Genomic DNA, 20999 nt, shown 5'->3' with positions numbered 1-20999 from the left:
AAGCCCCCCAATTTCAGGGAGAAAGAAAAAGGTGTCGAATAAGTTGAAGGCGCTTAGAGGCTGGCGGCGAGGACGGCGGCGGCACCGACACCGAGGAAGATGTTCTGGGACAGGGAGTTGGCACCGCTGGTAGGGGCGGTGGTGGGAGCACCGGTGTGGGTGACGCTGGTGCCGTTGGTGGGAGAGGCAGAGCCGCCGGTCTGGGCCATGGCGGAGGCAGCGAAGATAGCGACAACAGCGGCGGCACGCATTTTGAAGGTTGTGGTTTTGTTTGGTGGTTTGAGAGGTTTGGTGTGAGAGTGAGAGTTGAAGTTGGAGAGTTTGAACGAATGTAGACTTCAGTTGGATTGTGCGTGGGTTGATGGGAAGAGAAAAAAAGAAGAAGAGAAAGAGGCTCCAGCTGACGACGAACGTCGGGCTCGCTTTATATCTCGGGGCTGATGGGGATTCGGACGGCAGGAACAAGATGGGGGACGGGGGCGGATGGGATGATAGAGAGAGGCCCATGCCATGGCGGCGAGAGCAGCGAGGGAAAAGGAGCCCACCCACCCACCAAGCTCATGCAAACGCGCACGCCCCTGTCTATCGTGCCCATCCTGAGCCCACCGCACCCCTGACGAGGCGCCGGGGGGGGGGGGGGGGGGCACCAAGGGTCAGGGATTGGCCGCCCACTGGGCATGGCGTTCAGAAGAGGCTCCATGACTTGTTCCCAGCAGATCACCGCCTTAGTCATTGTTGCTGCTTGCTGCTAAGAGTACTGCTGTTGCTGCTGCTGTTGCTGCTGCTGCTGCTGCTGTGCTGGAGGCTGGTTATCGCGTCATGTCGCCACTTTGCCCGTTGCGGCTGTGAGGTGGTGTGTGTGCTACCCGGGCTGGTACTGTCGTCACTGTCACTCTGCCTGACTTGACGACTCGGATATACACTCGACAGCAAAGACACGGCAAGGTAGCGTCTACCTGGGCCGGTACTGTACAGTACTCGTGCATTCCGCAACAGACCAACGAGCATTGCTGTCCGTGTGAGTCGTTTGCTGGGGCTGTGGATTAGCAGCGTGGTGGCAGAAACAAGCATGGGTCCCTATTATTTTTCCCTCTCTACAGTATTGCCTCGTTGCCACTTGCGAATTGATTCAGTGTATGTTACAAGCGACGGCACCGAGCACGAGGTGCAACGACTTGTACAGATTACATGCTCATCGACACTGGCTGGATATTACTTGTGCATGCAGCATAGCCTCCCCCCAATGTCATACCGCATCCAACGAATCGATATATATAGAACAAAGGGCAGATTACAGTACTGCAACCGCAACGGCTTGTGCCAGCACCTGAGCCCGCCTTCGTCGACCACCTACCGCTAGCGGCATGTATGGTAAGCACTTTTAATTACCGGACGGGCAGATGCTGTAGCACTACTCATTCGATTGATTCAAGTTCCAGGTCAAACCTGGCAGAAGAACATTGTCGGGAGCCGGAGGTTGATGCGTATGTACTTCGGAGCGCAAGTGCCCGTGCCGCCCATGCGCAGCACCGAGCGCTACCAAAGTATGTAGAACTCGTGAAGTCTTACGCAAGCCTCTTTGAGCTCGACGCCGACCGGAAGCCCCGACCAGTTTCTGTTTGCCTTTTCCGTCACTGTGTTGAATGTGCGTTGCAGTAATTTTGGACGAAAGCAAGAAAGCAATCTCATGCTTTTGCGATGGTAACATTGCATACCTGGATGCTCTTCTTGTTGTTGTGCCGGCCCCGGTTGAATGGATTCCTTTTGCGGCGGGCATTCCAATGCTACCTCTACGCACCATCTCCCAAGAAACGTATCGTATCTTTTTGCGCTCGTATCGAGCTGGAAGGTCACTGAAGCTGAAAGAAGGAATCGACACCTACTTTAGGTAGTCGGGAAGGGGGGGGAGGGGCGTGAATCGACTGGAAGCCAGAAGAAAACGGAAAATGCCCAGACATTTTGATTGTTTCTCTGCTGCATGTCGCATAAGGTAAGGTAGATTTGGCCTGGCACTCCACGCGGCGGGGATGGAGATGCGATGGCCAGGAACAAAGCACGGGAGAGGCAAAATTCAAATTTCTTTTTAGAGTTGAGACAAAACACCACAACAACACAAGGGCCAGACCGTCGTAGACCTGCAACCCGAGCGTGCTGTGCAAGCAACCCATCCGGATTTTCTCGTCTGCCTGCTGCATGATGGCCGAGGGCAGCCAACGAGACGGAACCGGATTGGGCGTGTCATGTTGCCAATGCTGTTTTTGCTTCTTTTTTGTGCGATAACAGCGCCTGCAACGAAAATAAGAAAACTGGAATCACGGACGTGGAAAAAAAAAAAGATGGCAATACAACAGCAGCAAAGCGTCGCACAAACCAAGGTACCCGCGCCGTACAGGCTACATCCATCAACAACTGCAGGGCATTGGAAGACCAACCACACCACAAAGGTAGCCTTATCTCTTGGTCTTCTGCTTTCGTTCTGGCGCTATCTATGGGTGTGGACAATCTTCGTCGACCTGCTTGCTTATCCGGCCCCTGGCTCAGCTCCGTCTAGTCCCGTTCAACTCACATCCAGCTTGCATCGACCTTACCATCGCAGCCGCCTTCAACGCCAGCAGCACCGAGAAATCAGCCCCGTCTCTTCCACCGCTTTCATCCAGTATGTACAGTAATGGATGGTTCAGGCGTTGTCGACATCGCCAGATATTAAGCAACAACACAACAACACAACAACCCACATCCACAAACCAACAGCTGGCCAAAAGCCACCCGTCCGCCCTGCCTCCCTTAAAGTCAAGCCACTTCAGACTTTCCGATGGTCAAACCAGAGCTTCACCGCAGTGCCCACAAACCCCAGCCTCCCCTCTTCCCACATCATATCTCTGTTTCCCGCGGTCGCTTTTTTTTTTCTTTCTGGTGTTATTTTTTTTATGGGGAGGGTGTGGCATACGCGTCATCAGGCAGACAGATTTGAGAAACGAGCCACAGCTTTGGCCCCGAAGCGAAGGAGACGGCGTCTAGATAGCCCAGATAGCCACTCCAAAATAAGTGGTAGCACTCGAACTCTACATACGTATAATCTGTACTTGTACAAAGAGTGAAAAGGCCCCATTCACAAAAGCAAAATAGAAGAGAAAAAAACTTGGAACAGCCAGGACGGAAAAAGAAACAAAGAGGGAATAAAGGGTCAAAAAGCGGGCGGCTGGAGTGGGCCAGCACATTCCACAGCTTCTCTCTGTCTGTCCGTCTTGTCTGTCTGTCTGTGTCTGTCTGTCTCTTCTGGTCACCGATACATATGGATCATGCTCGTGGCTGGTGCGTTGATAACGATTGGACCCTGGCAATGGCGTGACGGGCGAGAGACTTGCCCAATGCTCCCATGATGCTTGTTTTTCGTTTTCCTTTGCCTTCTGCTCTGCTCCGTCGAGGTATCACAGACGTGCAAGTACATCATACGTCCGAAGCACGGCATCAACCAGCAAGGTGCTCTCGCGTCGCTCGTCACATCGTTTACGGCGGCATTGCAACCCCGTTGTGCAGCATTGTAACATGTCGTCTACAGGTTTCTGGCGCGCCTCGACTCGTATCATGATGTCGCTTTGACGGGATGTGACGCTTGAATCATGACTTGTCTTGTTTTCTTTCCCTGTCTTTTGCTCTTTCTTCTGTCCCTCCACCGTCACTTGTCTGTCTCGTACCCTTTCCCGCACCCGTTCTTGGCCCTGCTGTCCTCCCCGGCTTGCCGTTTGCTGCTACTATTAATTCCCACTGCTGAGCAGGGTTGGCAAGGCAAGGCAAGGCAAGGCAAGGTAACAAGGTACATGGTGCCCCGTATGCCCATCGTCATTCGCCCACTTCCCTCGAAACGCGCAGCTCCCCTTTCAAGGCCATTTCTCTTCCGTTCTCTTCTTTACTGCAAAAGCAGCACAGGGGAGAGGGGGCGTGTATCCATCAAAGAAAAGAAAGGAGAAGAGTTGAGGGCAAAGGCAAGCAAAAAAGACGCAAGATTAGCAGTGGAGCCAAGCTCCGTCCGGTGGATCGCCTCAAAACCGCCGTGCGTCTGCCGATCGGGGAATGGGATGGGATGCGAAAAGCTTGGCCCTGTTGCTTGTTCGTTACGCCTGTTGCTTTTTTTTCTTACTTTTGTTTTATTTTTGAGATCCCCTCACTCGGGTTTGCTGTCGCCTAGCCTTTTGGGAGCTGGGGATTTGTCTGATGGGGTTTGAGATGGGGTTTGAGATAATATGGGGGAGGACTTGGCGTGGTCTGATGCCCCCCCCAATGGCTACGGACAGGTAAAGACAGCATGGCGGACGAAAGATGACTGGGCCGTTGCTTTTTGTGTGACGCGGGCGGCAATGAGATGAGCTCGGGATGGATGCAGTACGCATTTTGGATCCAGGGATTCGCCCGTTATTGCCCCTGAAGGCCGGTAGATCTCTCGATGTTGCTACCGGTGGCACACCAAAGTATTCTATACATAACCTACCAGCTGTACTGTGCACGACCACCTTACTTGCAGTATACCTCTCACGTCGTGACATGTATGTAGCTGAGCATCCAATCAATAGCGACCAGCCAAAAGGAAAAAAGTGCAAAATCGCCGAAAGTGCCAATCTGCCATGAACCCGTCACCGTCACATAACAGCCAACAGCGAACGCGACTCAGCCAAACGCCCCGGCAATTGGTGAAACACTGCCGAACCCGGCTTCGACGGACAAAACGAAAAAAAAAAGACTGGAAATAAGGGGGTTGGTGGGATTGCAGATCGGCAGGGTAAACTGTATCGAAAACGTGCATCTTTTCTTTCATTTTTGCTGTCTTCGTGGCAGTGACATATCGACGGGGTCTAGGCGATTGAGTCTGCACAGTACTGTACAGTGACTGAATGAAGAGGGCATACGCAAGCAGAAGACGATCAAACGTTTTCTGATACGGAAGCGATAGAAGGACGGGGACTGCGCTGTGGGCAATTTCTCCGAGCGTATCACCGTCCGTTCCGCGCCACCCGGCAATGCAAGGTACGAAACACGTTGATCAAAGGCCAAGTGATGTCAAGGTCGGCTTTCTATTTTCAGGAACCAAAGCGGCGGCGTATCCTGTTTCTGTATGGACGAACAGTTATGAGTACTACTAGCCTCCGACGAGATCTGCGCGAGTTAAAAAAAAAAGGAGAGTGGCAAAGTTACATGTATGTACCTGCAGGCAGGCACATGAACGTTTTGCTGTAACAAGACTACCTATTACTAGGTAAAAGGCGCCCGCGTGTGTGCGTGACGCGTAAATTGCAGGGAAACGGAGATGAATGATGAGGCGGCGGGACGGATTTGCCTTTTCCTGGTGAGATTGCGGTTGATGGTGATCTATCGAAGTCAATGGGCTCGTATACCGAATAGGGCCCTTCAGCTGAAAGCAAGGAGGTCTGTGAGTTTGATTCGCTCGCCTCTTCCTCTCTCTCTCTCTCTCTCTCATGTTCCATCCTCACGAGCTGTTTTCGAACAACTTCCATCCCGGATCGAGATTCCCCCCATCCATGCCCGGCCTCTTCTGCTTCTCCATTCTCGCACATCGAATTCATCCACCAGCACCAGCACCAGCTCCAGCTCCAGCTCCAGCTCCATCTTTCCAGGCTCATGCTCAAACGGTCCCCATCACCAAAACGTCTCAGCCCTCCTCAGCCGCTAACCCAAGCTCGCCCTCACCTTCACCGTGACCGTCCACCGTCCACCGTCCGCCTCAGACCGGCAAAACCCACTGTGGAAACAAATCAATCGCACCAGACCAGACGCCCCCCCTTGGGACCCCCAAGCTGCAACGGCCACCAGCCGCCAATTCACCGTCCAACAAGATCCGTCGGTTTCGGCTTTCCTGAAATCGAACCTGAAAATCGCAAGCCCTCGGCCTATGGGATCATCAGCCTCCAAGCCACCCCTGGATCTTTCCTTGAGCTTGATGCAGGTACCATTACCGTTACCGTACAGGCACAGGCACAGACAATCCACGTTTTTCTGTCGACTTTGACCTGTAAGATTTTCTTTTTGCCACTTCATGCATTTGATTGAACCTTCAATAGCGTTCTTCCATGGATGTCTTCCGCCTCCCGTAGAAGCCGGCAGACGGTCTCCCCCCCAGGTCCCTACTTCTCCAGTTCTAATCTCGGTTGTCCATCTTGGCTTTTGTGGGTGCCCATGCGATGATGCTCCGTAATTTGCCCTTGTTCTTGTCTTGTTGCTTTCCATCCATTCAAGCATGGAAGCAATCCCATTCCCACAAGCTTCCAGGCCTCCACCAAAAAAAGTATTCCAAACGTTCGCCCCTTATGAGGTACAGTATACGTACGACAGGCAAGCTGGCAGGTGGGCTTACGGTCGTCATCCTACGATTTTAACGGTTTTGCCTGCTTTCTTTCTTTCTGCTTCTTCTCTCTGGGTTGTCCCATACTTGCTTTCTAGCCGAAAGACTCCTTGGAATCGGGAACAATTGCTCCAGTTTGTTTTTCGCTTCGCTTCGAAAAAGCACGACCAAGTCCACTTGTTCTCCGTTACGCTTCCACTTGCCTTGCTCCCCTTCTCCAAATGCCCTTTCGGCTTCGGCTTCCACGTTCTGGTCTGGGCAGCGGTGTGCAAAAATCTCTTGAGGGTACTCTAATCTTCATCTTTCTTTTTCCATCCGTCTTTCATCGCCATTGAAAAACGTCCCCAAAGTCTTTGCTGATCTACTGGGCCCCTAGGGGTAGCGATGCAGACGTGCATGCAGAGACGGGGGCCCCGATAGGAGACTTTCTTCCCTACGAGCTAGGTGCCCTCTGCCTGATGCTCCCATCTCTTACCGCCTCGTCCATCATCTGCCTCCCATGCATACACAAATTTACTCGCCATCGATCCCCTGACTGATCCATTGCCACCACCTGTTCAACAAACTCCTTTGAACCCACCGTCAAGCGAGCGAAAACAAAGCTGGCTCCAGCTCCAGCGCAAGGCTGTCACCGCCCAAGGCCACCAAGCGGTCAAACCTCCTCCAACGGAACGAACGAACGAACCCCCTTCCATCGAAATCTCAAAAACACCCACGCTTCTCCTCCTACCCTTGGTACACCAAGCGGTCAAGCCAAAACCACCCGCAATACCTCCAGCTTTTCTAAATTTTGGGCACACAATTGCCCCATATCTATGCCCGTCGATGCGGAGCCTGCTTGACCCCTTTTCCATCCCACCAAGCTTTGTCGCCCAAATACTAGTAACTGAAGGAAACGAACGAGATACACGCATCGTGGGCGAGATCCAAGATCTCGACACCAACGTGGAGGCCGGCCCTGGTGGCCCCGATGCAATCTCGCTACTACTCCTCCTCCGTAGAGTACCCTCGTGGCTTCGCAGTAGTTCGTAGTAGCAGTAGTGTCGCTTGTACACGAGTGCCTTTGTCTGCGATGATATACACCCTCAAGTTCGTGCAACGTGGAACGATGGGAGTTGAATGACCCAAATCCCTCTTTAGGTGGCCCATCTCATGGTGACTCGTCTGAGGCCATGGTTCGCCATCGTATTTACTGGGATATACAAGACTTGGATATTTGTCGGTCGTTTCGAGCCATCATGGTGGGTGCTGCTGTCAGACGACGTTCTATAAACTTCAAACTTTCGTTGTCCGCAGATCCCCCATCCTCGGGGCTTCACCTACGGATCAATAGATCAGGAGGGCGTGGGCAAACAAGCGTAGAATTTGTGTTGACAGACAGCCCATCTGCACACATCTCCGTCGCGGGAGATGGAATCATCTGCAGCTTTCTCCACATAACCTACACCAAGCATCAAGTCTCGGAGAAAGAACCAGCAGTATTATTACTATATGAGAAGCTCCTCCTCAAACAGCAGAAAAAGGGAAAAAAAAAAAAAAAAGCAGCACCAACGCCTAACAGAAACGCAATGGTCATGATTGCAGCTATACAATGCAAAACATCTATATATAAGTTCGTGACTTGAAATCCACCACGTCACTATGCCATATAGAGTGAGAGACAGAGAGAAAGCCTCTGTCCGTCAAGCGGACTTTTCCCCTCGAAGACGTCTCTGCGGGTGAGACTCTGAGGGCAACCAAACGCATGTTAAAAAAAAAAAAAAAAAAAAAGAGAACCTCCCTTCGCGTGGAGTAACCCTGGGCCAAATTCCATTCCCTTCATCGTGGGAGCTTGTGAAAACCGGATCGCAGGCCAGATAGCTTGGAGCTGATGCCAGATATCGTCTCAAATGTCTTCACGCCTTTTTTTCTGTGTTTTTGTGTTTTCTGTCTGTCGTGGCTGTTGTATGTAGACTGCCGAGGCCGATGGTTTAGTGAACACCATTCACCTCGCCGTTGGTAGCAGGAACATCCTCGGCCAGGCCAATGAGGACAGAGTACTGTCCACCAGCGCCGGCACCGATAATCTTCTTGTCTCTCGTGGCAGTGTTGTCGATGAGAGTCGGGACGTGGATGTCGTCGATGGTGCCCTGGCCGGTCTGGTAGTTGCTCGAAAAGCCCCAGGAGTAGGCCTTGCCGTCCTTGCTGACGGCAAAGCTGTTGTCGGTACCGGCGGCAACGGCAACAATGTCGGAGAGCTCTGGAGAGAGGGTTAGCATGCGTGCATAGCGGTCGTCGAGAGGGATAGGGAACACAACGTACTTTCGTGCTTGGTGGGCTTGACAAGGATTCGAGCAGCTCCTCGCTCGTCGCGAATGACAAACTCCTCGTCCACCTTGTCAATTTCCTCGAGCTCAAAGCCAACCTGGTAGCCATCGACACGGCCCCAGGTGAACAAATCTCCCTTCTCGGTGCAGGCCAGGGAGTGGTGAATGCCCCCCTCGATGCTCGTGACGGTGTGGTCGGCGAGGAAGCTGATCTTGACGGGCTTGAGGATGACGGCGTCGTCCTCGCCGGCGTTGCTCTCGACGCCAATCTCGCCAAAGTTGTTCAGGCCCCAGCCCCAGACGGCTCCGTCCTTGTCGATGGCGAAGCTGTGGTACGAGCCGCAGGCAATCTTGGCAATCTTGCCTCGGGGCAGGCCGACGCCCTGGGGGACGAGAGACGACATCTTGTTGCGCTCGATGATGCGGCGGCCGAGCTGGTTCTGCTGGCCGCATCCCCAGGCGACGACGTTGCCCTTGTGGTCGAGGGCGAGGACGTGGTTGGCGCCCGAGGCGAGAGCCTTGATGTTCTTCAGGCCGGCAATGAGCGCAGGCCGCGTCTGCACCCTGACGTTCTCCGTAAAGCCGAGGATGCCGTCGCTGGAGCGAAAGGTACCCCATCCATACACACGTCCGTCTTCCGTCAGCGCAAAGGAGGCGCTGTCGCTGGCAACGACCTGGACGAACTTGGTGCCGGGCGCAAAGCTGTCCTCGGAGAGGGCAATGGGCGTGCTTTCCTTGGGGTTGATGCCGGTGTCGTCCTCGTCTTCCGAGTCGGAGTCGTCAGCCTTCTCGGCGTCGCGAAGTCCGCCTTCCCAGGTCGTGTCGCGACCCAGAGCACCCTGGTCGTTGACGCCCCAGGTAAGGATCTTGTTGTCGCGGGTAAGGGCGACGGCGTGCATCCCGCCGCATGCAATCTGCACAACGCCGACGGTCTTGGCCGAGAGGTTTTCGTTGAGCCGAGGGCGCTTCACATCAATGGGCTTCTTGCCGTTGATGCGCTTGCTGCCCAGTCCAAGCTCGCCCGAGGTGCCCTCGCCAAAGACGTAAATGTCCAGGACCTGGGTGGGAGCGTCGTTGATCTTCTTGCCAATCTCGGGGTAGGCGGACTTCTTGACCTTGGAGACGGCGGCGGCGCGAGGCGGCTTTTCCGTCTTGCTCTTCTTGGGCTGGGGCTCCTCCACGACAACGTCCTGCTCGTTCTCGCTCTCCGTCTCGGAGGCCTTTCGCTTGTTGGTGGCGACGCCATTCGTCTCCGGCTTGTCGTCCTCCTCAGTCTTGTCGCCAACCTTGTCGTCAGCCTTGTCCTTATCGGCGGGTTTCGCGTCCAGCTTGGCCGGCTTCAGCTCCTTCTTGACGGCCTTGGCGGCTTTGGCTGTTGTCGCCTTGGAGGCGGCGGCGGTCTTGGAAGTCGCCTTTGCGCCAGCCTTGGTCGCGGCGGGCTTTTTGGCATCGGAAGCCGCCTTGGAGGCAGCGGCCTTTGCTGCTCTGGGAGGCATCGCGACGCGCTGTTGTCGTATATTGCTTGCTGGTGGTGGTGTTGGTTTTGCTTTGATAAGCGAAGGGGGCAGAAGAGGACGGGGGTCGCTGCTGGAAGCCGCGCGCAGTGATGGATGGATCCGGAAGCTTCAATTGCAGCGCCAGAAGCTGTTGCGAAGCTGCAGAAATAGGGAATTTCGGTGGTGATGAAGAGGCAAAGAAGCGCAAAGCTGCTCGATGGCCGGTGGGATCACAGTTACCTTGTCTTTATAGGAGCGGCTCACATCAATGGCAGGACGCGACAAAGGTGAGATTTTTTGCCCAGCAGCTGGTGGGTGGCACAGAGAAGTGGCCCCACACAAGGTAGGAACTCTCCCACAGCTCTTGCCCAAACGGATGACCGCCCTCGATTTGTCCGGCAGTAAAAATGGCCGCAGCCAATCAGCGGCGTGTCTGGCGTTCTCTCGCGGGCGGTGAATCGCAGCCGGACGTCAACAATTCAACCAGCAAGAGACACGATTGTGCTGACTTTTGAATGAGATTGCTTCAGAAGCTTCTCACTTTTTGCTCACGAGGGACTTACTCTGTGGGAGCCAATAGCACGCTCACTTTTTTCCGTTATTGTTGTTCTCTTTTTTCTTTCTTTCATCTCTGTGATGGTTGATGTGATTGATTGATTGTCTATTGCTACAAAAACACATGATTCGTACACCGCAGCATCCAGTGCCTCCCTCGCAGGGAACGTGGTGCCACCAAAAACGCCCTTCCCAGTGTCAGTGTGCCATGATGATGCGGCACAGCGACGACGACAACAACAACAATGGCACAGCCCAAGCCCGAAATGGGCAGCGTGCCCGCAGATAGGCGACGGCCGACCTGCCAATAGTATCCATGTCATGTGCAAGCACGAAGCGGGCAGTCATCCGTGCCTAATGTGTAAGATGCATGCAACCCCCATATATCGACGCAGCCAAATCAAGAACCAGCAGTAGTCCTGCATTCCGATGCCCGCCCTGAACGCCGCCCTTGACCCGAGTCTCGATGAATAAAAGTACATAAGAAAGAAAAAAAAAAAAAAAAAAAAAAGACAAAAAAGGCCACGCAGGGTGCTCAGAGTTGCTTCCAGCAGTGCTTCTAGCAGTGCACTCGCAGGTAGACGATGCTCTTATTTGGCGAAGTTGGTAAAGTCGATCTCGTTGGCAGGGTTGTAGCCGCCATCCGCAGCCTTTTCGCAGGTACACGCAGCTTCACACGGCCCAAAGTCAGCACACGGCTCATTCATCCACCCAGCCTCCCCTCGAGAAGGCTACAAATACAGAACAAAGCATGTCACTCACTGGCAGGTCGCGCACCGCACTGGCAGGTCGAGCCTGAAACGGGCGCGTTCTCGGTCGCGGCCCGGTCGCAGGTGCACTGGCCGGCGGGACGAGCGCGGCACGAGCAGCGCGGGCCATCGACGGCATTCTCGGACGAGGCGCTGGCGCAGGTGCAGTGCAGGGCGGATTGCTTGCCGCACGAGCAGGTGGCCTTTTGGGCTGTGATGCTGTTAGACTGGAAGAGGTGATTTGAGCTTGTTGAGACATACCACAGGCGCACTCGGCGTCGGTGCCCTGGCGGCAGCAGGTGGAGGCCTTGGCAACAGTCATGATGGTGGTGTTGGTTGTGTGTGTGTGTGTGAGAGAGAGAGTGTGTGTGTGTGACGAAGACGCTGAAGACTTGGTGGTGATTGCTGAAGAAGCGGAGGGCGACTCTGGACGGTAAATGAATAGATGAAGATGCTTGCTTGATGTCTTCTAAACCATCCAGCTCAACCTTGGCCGGACAGTGACACTCTTTTGTACTTGGAGCTCAACCCAATTCAGCCTCGAACGCATCTGGCTGATGACACTCGCTTTGGGTCGAATTGTGTCGATGCTGATTGGCTCACAGACCGCGGTGTGGCAACTGGCCAATCAACGCTGCGACATTTCCAAGCATGTGGCCACAGCCTTGAAGATGGACCTCTTCCATCAGACCATCTGCAATCGTTTGTTCTTCCTAATTCGTTGGTTGACAATCTGTACACGAGGATACGGTATATGATTTGCCTACTAGTGATTCGCAGCTCAGGATTGGATCGAGTTGGGTGGCAAGTATGAATTTTTGGACACGTCGACTGGGAATCGCAGAGCTACCCTGAACAAGGGCCGTTGCATGGACAGATGCAAAACATGGCTGCTAGCTAATAGATAGATAGATCGCTCTTCTGAATTAAGCTAGTGTAGCCAATTTCGGATGAATCACGATTGGTCTTTGTGAAATCGTACGTGGCTGTCGTTGATCTCAGTATAGTAGACTAGTTCTTCGGTGGTGTGCTGTTGATGTGCTTCACTTTCGCACATGTAGGTGTCTCGTACCAAGACGGCACCTCTCACTCACTCTAAGCATCAAGCACTCGTATCAGATTAGTAGACACTATTCAAACACGCAGTTGAATCATGCGCGCCACACTTACGATGTGAAGCAAATAGTACAGCCACGTTAGCATGTTGCTGTTAGCTTCACGTTATCAACATACAACGTTCTATGCGCAGAGCTGACCCGTCTCCCCTAGAACGACAAATGTCCGACCTCTTACACTAGAGATGTGTCTCGTAGGGCAACATATGAATCAATCTTGTCAACGCCCAAGTCGGCCCTCGCATCATCAAATCCAGTCCCCTCAGCAGCCTTATCGTGATGCCAGCCCACAAGGGTCACATCGCCGATGAGGGGACACAAGCCCAGCAGGCACCCATCCATCCGTCCATCTCTCGCCATGCAGCCGCACAAGGATGCATGTATACTGCTGAAACTGGCGACGCTACTCCGTCCAGAGTCGCATCTTGTATATCGCTGCTACAGGCCGCTACCAACATACATTTGCCTGCATCTGAGTGACCATTACTCCCGTCCTCTGCAGATACGCCGTCTTTCGTGCCCTAGAACCTGTGCTTGTAGTCATGAAGGGATATCTGGTTCTACCTGGGTCTCGCATGACCCTGCATCCCGCGTAAACCCGGAAGCTATCCGCCGTCTTCGTTTGCACGATGTGGCGCTTCCGTATAAATAGTTGTACTAATCACAAAACAAACTCATCCTTGATTTGGAATTGCAGCCTACCTCCAAGACGTTTCCATGCAAATGCTCCTACTATGCCAACTCAGTCGTGGTTGAAATATAGTCCAGTCCCCCGAATCCAATTGCCCCCTGGCCATGTGCTCCAATCTCCAACCCCCATGTCATACTCTTCTTTTTAGCTTCAGAGATATCCTGGGGAAAGCACCAAGGATTGCTGCCCTGATTCGTCGCGGGCCGTCTTAGCAGCGACTTTATCCGCCTTAGGCTTCGGTGGTTGAGCACGGCAATGGAGGATCGATGCGGAGGAGATGCGGAGATGGCGCACGCTACTTGCCTTCATTCTTCCTCTTACTACCTTAGTATCCCACCCTTTTCCTCAAGTCTAATGCTGTTTTGGAGATGGAAGGTCGGGGATATTGACGAATGCTCAACAGCCGTTTCCCAGTACCGAGCATCGCGGACTTGTGACTGGTGATCCTTGGTAGTGGGACGGGTTCTAGACGCGGAAGAAGGTGTCGTTGGTTCAGCTCATGGCGGCCTTTCTCTTCTCTCGGGTTGCATTCTCAAACCGTCTTCATGTAGTGTACACACTTGGCAAGGGCAGCTAAGAACCCCCCTGCCTGGCTTACAGGAAATAGGAGTTGTAGGGCAGCAAACTCGGAGCTGCCATGTCACATTCTGGGACGGTTATGCTCTTGGCAGAGCGAAGCAATTCGATCTGCAATTCCTATCTGATGCATATATATACCATACCCTATATGCAGTTGCTCGTACCTTCGTACCAACTACCTAGTGGATTTCCCTCATACGAGGTCGGTGTTCCTTTGCCCGTGAATTTTTCCTGCTACGCTCCCGTCAATCAGAGGAGCCTCGTCTTCATCTCGCCCCAACCCCAATGTTATAACCTCCCGCGCAAAATTCAGCAGATGCAATCATTGCCTTCAGATTGACAGTCAAGATGGCCCCTGAACCGAACAAGGCCAAGGCCGAAATAGCAACGCGGGACGTCCACCAGGCAGCGGAAAAGGGCCAAGCTGCCACCGATCAGTAAGAGCCAGCTCTGACTCCTCGGACAACAACAACAACAACAACAACAACAGCTCGCAGATCCTCTCCAAGTCGAATGAAGCTATACAACGGACCTACAGTGAAATACTGATCAGTATGTATCATCTGTTGCAGATATGGCGAAGCCCTCGTTGCCTACGACCCCGTTGCCGAACGCAAGCTGCGGTTGAAAATCGACCTCTTCATCGTCCCAACCGTGTCGCTGCTCTACCTCTTTTGCTTCATCGACCGCTCCAACATTGGTAAATAAACCGTCCACATATCCTCTTCATCTCTCATCTATGGCAAACGTGTCCCTCTGAACAAAAAAATAAATAATGAAAATATCCCGCAGGCAACGCCAAGATCGCCGGCCTCGCAAGTGACCTCAACCTCGAGGGCAACGACTACAACGCCATCATCTCCATCTTCTTCATCTCCTACATCGTCTTCGAGATCCCCGCGACCCTGGCCTGCAAGGCCCTCGGCCCCGGCTGGTTCCTGCCCCTCAGCGCCGTCCTCTTCGGCGCCTGCTCCCTCGCCACGGCCTACGTCGACACCATGAGCCAGGCGGCCGGCGTGCGCTTCCTGCTCGGCATCTTCGAGGCCGGCATGATGCCCGGAACGGCCTACTACCTCTCCCGCTGGTACCGCCGCTCCGAGCTCGCCTTCCGGCTGTCCCTGTACATCGTCATGTCCCCCCTGGCCGGCGCCTTTGGGGGACTCCTGGCTTCCGCCATCCTCAAGCTCGACCACGTCGGCGGCGTGCGCTCCTGGCGCATGATCTTCGTCGTCGAGGGCATCGTCACCATCGGCCTCGGCGTCGTCGCCTTCTTCACCCTCACCGACCGCCCCGAAACCGCCCGCTGGCTGTCCGCCGCCGAAAAGGACCTCGCCGTCGCCCGCGTCAAGTCCGAGCGCGTCGGCGTCACCGCCGTCCTCGACACCATGGACAAGACCAAGATCCGGCGCGGCATCCTCAACCCCGTCACCCTCAGCACCGCCTTCATCTTCCTCCTCAACAACATCACCGTCCAGGGGCTCGCCTTCTTCGCGCCCACCATCGTCGCCACGCTCTTCAGGGGCAGCTCCACCGTCCGCCAGCAGCTGCTCACCGTCCCGCCCTACGTCGTCGGCGCCTTCTTCACCGTCTTCCTCCCCTTGCTCAGCTGGAGGCTCGACAGGCGGCAGGTCTTCATCGTCGCCTCCGCGCCCATGGTCATGGTCGGCTACGCAATGTTCCTCGGCTCGACGGAGCCCAAGGTCCGCTACGGCGCGACCTTCCTCATCGCCTCCTCGGCCTTTTCCTTTGGCGCCCTGACAAACGCCCACGTCGCCGCCAACGTCGTTGGCGATACTGCTCGCAGCGCCGCCATTGCGACCAACGTCATGGCGGCCAACGTCGGCGGGCTCATCAGCTCTTGGGCGTTTCTGCCGTTTGACGCCCCGGACTATCATATCGGCAACGGGCTCAACTTGGCTACTTCCGGGACCATTTTGCTCCTGGGGACGGTGATGCTGCTGTGGATGAAGCGCGATAATAGGAAGCGCGGGAGCAAGGACGTTGATGCGGAGTTGAGGGGCTTGACGCAGGAGCAGATTGAAGGCTTGGACTGGAAGCATCCGGCTTTTCAGTGGAGGTATTAGATGCGTTGGCAAGCATGTGTGAAGAACTGGACATGTCGAGTCTTGGTCACTGTGTCTACAGTCGAAGATGTAAATGACACGACTTTGCATGGCAATGGCCATGAAATGGGAAGCCGACATGGCCCCCCTGAATTTGTAGACAGACACATTCACTCCGCTGCCCTTCTCCAGCTTCGGGACGCCATCAGGTGTGCCTCATATTGGTCCTGAAAGAATTGCATTGGGGTTGCAACAGAGCATGGATGTGTCAAAGCTGTAGAAGGGTTCGCATCTCAACTTGGTATGCAGGACATTAAATAGTTACTAACTATGCAGTGTGTATGTGCCTCGGAAAATGCAAATGGCTATTATTATTACAGTTAGTGATACAAGATTGACAGATAACCCCTGATGTGAATCAGCAGTCTACCGAGACTGCATCAGTTCAGCCCCCCTCCGAAGCCGTGAAATCGATCGCCTAAGCCCTGAAACGACTGGTAATATCCTTCGCCCCAGTTCCCCAAGTCTCCATGTGGCGTGAGCTCCCCCGGTGCATAAAACTGGTCTGTCATTGGAAAGCTGTTGCCAATGTCTCCATCATGAGAATCCGCCACGTTGTTGTTCCAGGACTGGACGGCGACAGAGTTCATCGGGCCGCTGACGCCCATCGGAGGCATGAATGACATTTGGCTTGAGAAGCTATGGTCCATCATGCTTACTGCTGCCGGCGTAGGCATTGCCGAGGGCTCGGGTGCCAGATTGCTGCCTCGCCTCCGAATGTCGTCTTTGACGACGGTTCGCACACTATCTCGCAGACCGCCGAGGGCAGAGTTTCTGAGGCTGTTGCTTTCTTCCGAGCACTCATCACTCATCATGACTACTCCAGAGTCGGGACGGGGGAGTATATCCCTTCCCTTTCGCGGTATGAGGGTTTGGAAGCTCTGTGCTCTAGGCGGCTCGTTTCTCTTGTTGCTGCGATTCGTGTAGGGCATGCTCTGAGCGGCGCCGATGCATCGTTCCACAGCCTCCATGAAGCACTGCTGAAACTTGGTCGTCAACGTCTCCAGCGTCTGAGGATTCGAAATCTTGTCGCGAAGCGAAGAGTGCAACACTTCGAACGAGGACATGTAGTAATTGGAGAGCTCAAAGTGCTCAATGACGGGAGTAAAATCTGCCAACCAGCCACGACGTTAGCGAGCGTTCATTCATGCCCCAGACTCTTCACTCAAGGCTTGAAGGCATACGGTATTGGTGAATCTGGTTGTCCTCATCGTCTGGGAAGAGAATGTTCCAAATCTCTTTCCACTGCGCCTCGGGGGAAGCGCCGCTGACCCTTTTGCGGGACAACAGCTTGATCGAGGTAGTCCCATCCACTCCAGATTCGGGATCGTGATCCAAGATGTCGCACATCATCTCCTTGGGTAGGCGCTGGTGATCACGAAGCTCTTTACGAGTGTGGAAGTCGCGGTTGCATCTGTCGCAAACGAATGCGGACGGGTCGTCTCGCTTGTGCTGTTTGACAATGTGCTGCCTGCGCGAGTGTGTCAGCGGCCGTTTTATCTGCAAGCGAGCTGCTCATGGAAGAGACGACTCGGTGGGTTTGCGTACCTCAGCTCAGCAAACTTGGGAAAGTATGTCATGGCACAGCTATGGTGATCCCTGACATTGAAACGCGAAGGGTTCCTCTTTCTGTAAGGGCAGCTCAGGCGCAGGTTCTCCTCGTCCTTGGGGTTCGGTCGCATCTTCTTGGAAGGGTTGTACCCCAAGCCCTCGCCGTCGGTGAACTCGCCGTCATCCTCATCCCCTCGGCCTTGCTTCTTTCTCTTGCCTCCCGACTGAGAGTCGCCAGCGCCGCTACCGCCCTGAGACGGCGTCGATGAGCTGCTCGAGGTCGACATGGCCTGCGTCACGTCGGCGTCTGACGGTGCGGTCCAAAAACAGCTGCCCACATCGCCGACAAACTTGCAGACCAGGCTTCGCACCGCTGGGGTCACCTTTGACGCCTCCTCTTGAAGATCAATTCCAAACACCAGTTGAAGAGTATAGTCAAGAATGGCCTCTGTGTCCTGAGAGGAAACGTCATCCGATGCCGATGATGCCGTATCCCACCTGGACGAGGTGGAGGCTTCAATAGTAGACGTCTCCAGCTGTGGCCACTCGTGGGAGTCCTCAGGAGTCGGGCTCTCCTCCTCCTCCTTGATGGGGGAGACTTTTGATGAGCTGACGGCAAAAGTCAATAACCATGAGCTCATGAGCTGCCTATACAGATCTTCTGTGCTTGCCTTGTAGACTGCTTCAGGCAGTCGCCCTCGCCTACAGGAACAGGAGTGACTGGCGTGGCGAAGTGAATCTCCCCTAGCTTCGCGCTGAGGTCTGGGTATCCCGCAAAAGAGAAGCCGTCGTCATCGTCGTTGACGTGAGTTGAGCACGATCCCGTGGAGGATCGGTGTCGATGAAACACTCGGCTGGCCGGGCGCGAAGCGTCGGCAGGGTGGCCGCAGAAGATGTCGCTAAGATCGCTGGCGTAGCTCGTGCTGACGGGGCTGGCCAATGTTGAGTGCGAATAGGTAGTGGCAGAGTCCGGCACGTTTGCCGACGAGATGCTGCTTCTTGTCGAAGCCGTCCTTGAGCGCAGGCGAAACGTGTTTGGCGGAAAGTGTAGGCTCTCCGGGAAGTGTTTCCGTTGGGCAAAGGTGGCAGAGAGACTGTGGCTCTCGTTGCTGGACTGAGATGCAGCCAAGGGCTTGTCGTTGAGCGAGTCTTTGATTCGCGAATCCCGCTGCAGATGTAACGGTATGTGGTTGACGGTGATGCCTGGTCTGCGATCTCCCTGTTCAATTGAGCTCTCGGCCATGGAGTGAGCCGCTGAGAAGCTGGCCCGTCGCAGTGTCATGAAGTGCTGAGGAGGGTGTTTGTTTGGTATACAATGGCAGTTTTGGCTTGCGGAAGCGCCAGACTCTGTCCAGGTGTCAGTGCCTTGCCCATAGCGCCATTGTGAAAGCTGATGATGAACGAAGTGGGCAGACAGAGTAGAAACGGAAGTAAAAAGAAGAGGTAGAAGTCTACTTACACACAGGAATAACCTGGTCGCAGGTTTATTCGCGCTCGATGAGAAGATCAAGGGAAGAGAGAAAGAAGTGAGAGGCTGCCTCTGGAGGACGCCTCGTCGTCGATGGGTGCGACGTGCCTATACTATATCGGCGGCCCTCGTCCGTATCGTATTGTATCGCGACATCGCGGCGCTGGGAATGCCTCGCGGAACGCTAAAGTCCCCAACCTGGATGCCTTCGCTGGGCCCCATTCTGCAGTCCTGGACGATTGCCTACTGGCTCTAGTGTCTTGCATTGGGCCATGCTTTTGCCCAGCTGGGCCATGCGACGGCATCCTTCGTGGGGACGAGCCACGGAGCTGCGCCTCTGATTCGCTCATGGTGACGGCTGTTGCATGGGGAGCACTGCTGACGCAGGCAGAGACGATCTGGCAAGGCAGCCCTATGGTTCGCATCTTGACGGACGCCAGCCAGTGGCCGAGTCCTGGGTTCCCGATCTCGCAGGGACCCTCCTGATAAGGCGTCGTGGTCCAGGATGCTTCTGGCGGGCAGCCAAACGCGGCAAGACAGGAACGGACAAGCATGGCCTCGAAGGAGAGAAGAGCACCTCATCTCGTCGTGTGGAGGAGGCGACTGGGGGTCTCGGCCGGTAAGCGCCAGCTGATCGATGCCCGTCATCGTCTCATTGTTTCGATGCCTCCCCTGGGAAGGATGCGCCTTAATCTCTGATCCAGCGGGACGGCACGCATTAGTCGAGCGCGTATGTAGGCAGGACGGATGGAGCGTGTGCCCATCGCAATTTCGAGTTGCCGTTGCCGTTCTTGTTGTTGTTGTTGATGATGATGTCTGAAGAAAAGATGACAGTTGATGTCTCGACAATGGCCAGACGGAGAGTATGAGGAGGGATGAAAATAGAAATAGCGCGGGACAAGTCGAGAGCTCCTGCCTCGTCGATGACTGATGGCGGCTGCCGTGGACTTGATTTCCATCTTGATGTCTTGTTTCTCTGGCGTCTCTGCTTGGCTTCTGTCTTCTCGTTGGCTCATGAAGACGGACGGAAGAAATCACAAAGGCGTGAACAGGCCTCGCTTTTCAGGCCTTGAGACTCTGCTGACTTTTGCCTTGGGCTCAAGTCTGCGTAGATGCGGGCTGTCATGGCTCGTGAAGCTGCCAGCTTGGCCAGTAGCGGTTACGGGAACGATTGAACTCCAGTATAAAAAGACGGAAAGGGACTTGTTGTTAGCAAGGAATGGATATTCCAACACAAATGGTTCGGCTGAGCATAGAATATAGACATTGACGCAATTGCGACTTTTCAAGTTGTCAAGTCTCTGATAGAGCCGTTCACAACTCAACCTCATACCACCTGCAGCAATCCAATCGTTCGCCAACCATGAGCTCTCAGCAGCCTACAGGTACCAACCAGACCCAGTACAACGGCACCACGCACTCAAGCCGCTCCCCCTCCAGGTGAGTTTGTGCCCCTACAGCCGCTAACCACCGCTAGCTCCCGAGCTCCATCCCCCACTGACAACCGCATAAACTCGGCTATGTCCGCTAACGCACGCCATCGCCCACAGCCCAGCCATGCTCTCCAGGTTCCTCTACGACAGGACAGGCGTGCCAGATCGCCTTGTGGCGCGATCGTACAATGCGGCGACTCCAGGCCCGGGATTTCAGGGCGGTGCAGCTGAGCTGGAGCGGTACATGTCGCAGAGTTCGGCTGGGGTGCAGAGTACAAGCGGGTCGACAGCCAGGCGAGCGTGAAGTCGGCGCCATCGAGCACGGAAAAGACGATGGAGCAGATGGGTAATACGGAGCATATACTTGTACGATACAATGCAGAAATGGGGTGGATCTCGATTCATGGACTGATATGGTGTATTATATTATGTAGTGTTGAGGTAGTTCATATTGATATCGAGTATTGATAGCCTTTGATCATGAGCATCCAATGTCATGTCATGCTTGCTGGCCAGCACTCTTGAAGGATGCGGACTAAGGTAGGGGAGCTTCGGGCTCGAGCTGCTTAGGACGGGCACTA

General features: G+C 54.5%; 8 protein-coding genes across 8 annotated transcripts; 4 read left to right on the top strand and 4 right to left on the bottom strand.

Moving 5' to 3' along the window:
- Positions 1-53: 53 nt before the first annotated feature.
- CCMA1212_000267 (uncharacterized protein) lies at positions 54-251 on the bottom strand (the record flags this gene model as incomplete). Its single annotated transcript, XM_073697744.1, has 1 exon — positions 54-251. The coding sequence occupies one exon, from the start codon at positions 249-251 to the stop codon at positions 54-56; it is 198 nt and encodes a 65-aa protein (XP_073563820.1).
- An 8071-nt stretch (positions 252-8322) lies between these two features.
- On the bottom strand, positions 8323-10154 carry CCMA1212_000266 (Protein pim1; the record flags this gene model as incomplete). Its single annotated transcript, XM_073697743.1, has 2 exons — positions 8323-8591; positions 8654-10154. 2 exons carry the CDS (start codon positions 10152-10154, stop codon positions 8323-8325), a joined length of 1770 nt encoding a protein of 589 aa, XP_073563819.1.
- A 1145-nt stretch (positions 10155-11299) lies between these two features.
- On the bottom strand, positions 11300-11780 carry CCMA1212_000265 (uncharacterized protein; the record flags this gene model as incomplete). Its single annotated transcript, XM_073697742.1, has 3 exons — positions 11300-11379; positions 11472-11669; positions 11720-11780. The coding sequence occupies 3 exons, from the start codon at positions 11778-11780 to the stop codon at positions 11300-11302; spliced, it is 339 nt and encodes a 112-aa protein (XP_073563818.1).
- Positions 11781-12015: 235 nt separating this feature from the next.
- Positions 12016-12216, top strand: CCMA1212_000264 (uncharacterized protein; the record flags this gene model as incomplete). The annotated part of the gene is made up of 1 exon (XM_073697741.1): positions 12016-12216. One exon carries the CDS (start codon positions 12016-12018, stop codon positions 12214-12216), a length of 201 nt encoding a protein of 66 aa, XP_073563817.1.
- Positions 12217-14191: 1975 nt separating this feature from the next.
- CCMA1212_000263 (uncharacterized protein) lies at positions 14192-15927 on the top strand (the record flags this gene model as incomplete). The annotated part of the gene is made up of 3 exons (XM_073697740.1): positions 14192-14280; positions 14416-14543; positions 14636-15927. 3 exons carry the CDS (start codon positions 14192-14194, stop codon positions 15925-15927), a joined length of 1509 nt encoding a protein of 502 aa, XP_073563816.1.
- A 419-nt stretch (positions 15928-16346) lies between these two features.
- On the bottom strand, positions 16347-18760 carry CCMA1212_000262 (uncharacterized protein; the record flags this gene model as incomplete). Its single annotated transcript, XM_073697739.1, has 4 exons — positions 16347-17077; positions 17151-17437; positions 17515-18126; positions 18198-18760. 4 exons carry the CDS (start codon positions 18758-18760, stop codon positions 16347-16349), a joined length of 2193 nt encoding a protein of 730 aa, XP_073563815.1.
- Positions 18761-19078: 318 nt separating this feature from the next.
- CCMA1212_000261 (uncharacterized protein) lies at positions 19079-19471 on the top strand (the record flags this gene model as incomplete). Its single annotated transcript, XM_073697738.1, has 1 exon — positions 19079-19471. One exon carries the CDS (start codon positions 19079-19081, stop codon positions 19469-19471), a length of 393 nt encoding a protein of 130 aa, XP_073563814.1.
- Positions 19472-20542: 1071 nt separating this feature from the next.
- On the top strand, positions 20543-20722 carry CCMA1212_000260 (uncharacterized protein; the record flags this gene model as incomplete). Its single annotated transcript, XM_073697737.1, has 1 exon — positions 20543-20722. One exon carries the CDS (start codon positions 20543-20545, stop codon positions 20720-20722), a length of 180 nt encoding a protein of 59 aa, XP_073563813.1.
- Positions 20723-20999: the final 277 nt, after the last annotated feature.

This window comes from Trichoderma ghanense (genome assembly GCF_004382785.1).
Source record: "Trichoderma ghanense strain CCMA-1212 chromosome Unknown scaffold_0, whole genome shotgun sequence".
Classification (NCBI taxonomy): domain Eukaryota; kingdom Fungi; phylum Ascomycota; class Sordariomycetes; order Hypocreales; family Hypocreaceae; genus Trichoderma; species Trichoderma ghanense.
Note: the sequence above shows the minus strand (reverse complement) of the source record. Positions and strands in the feature narration are given on the sequence as shown.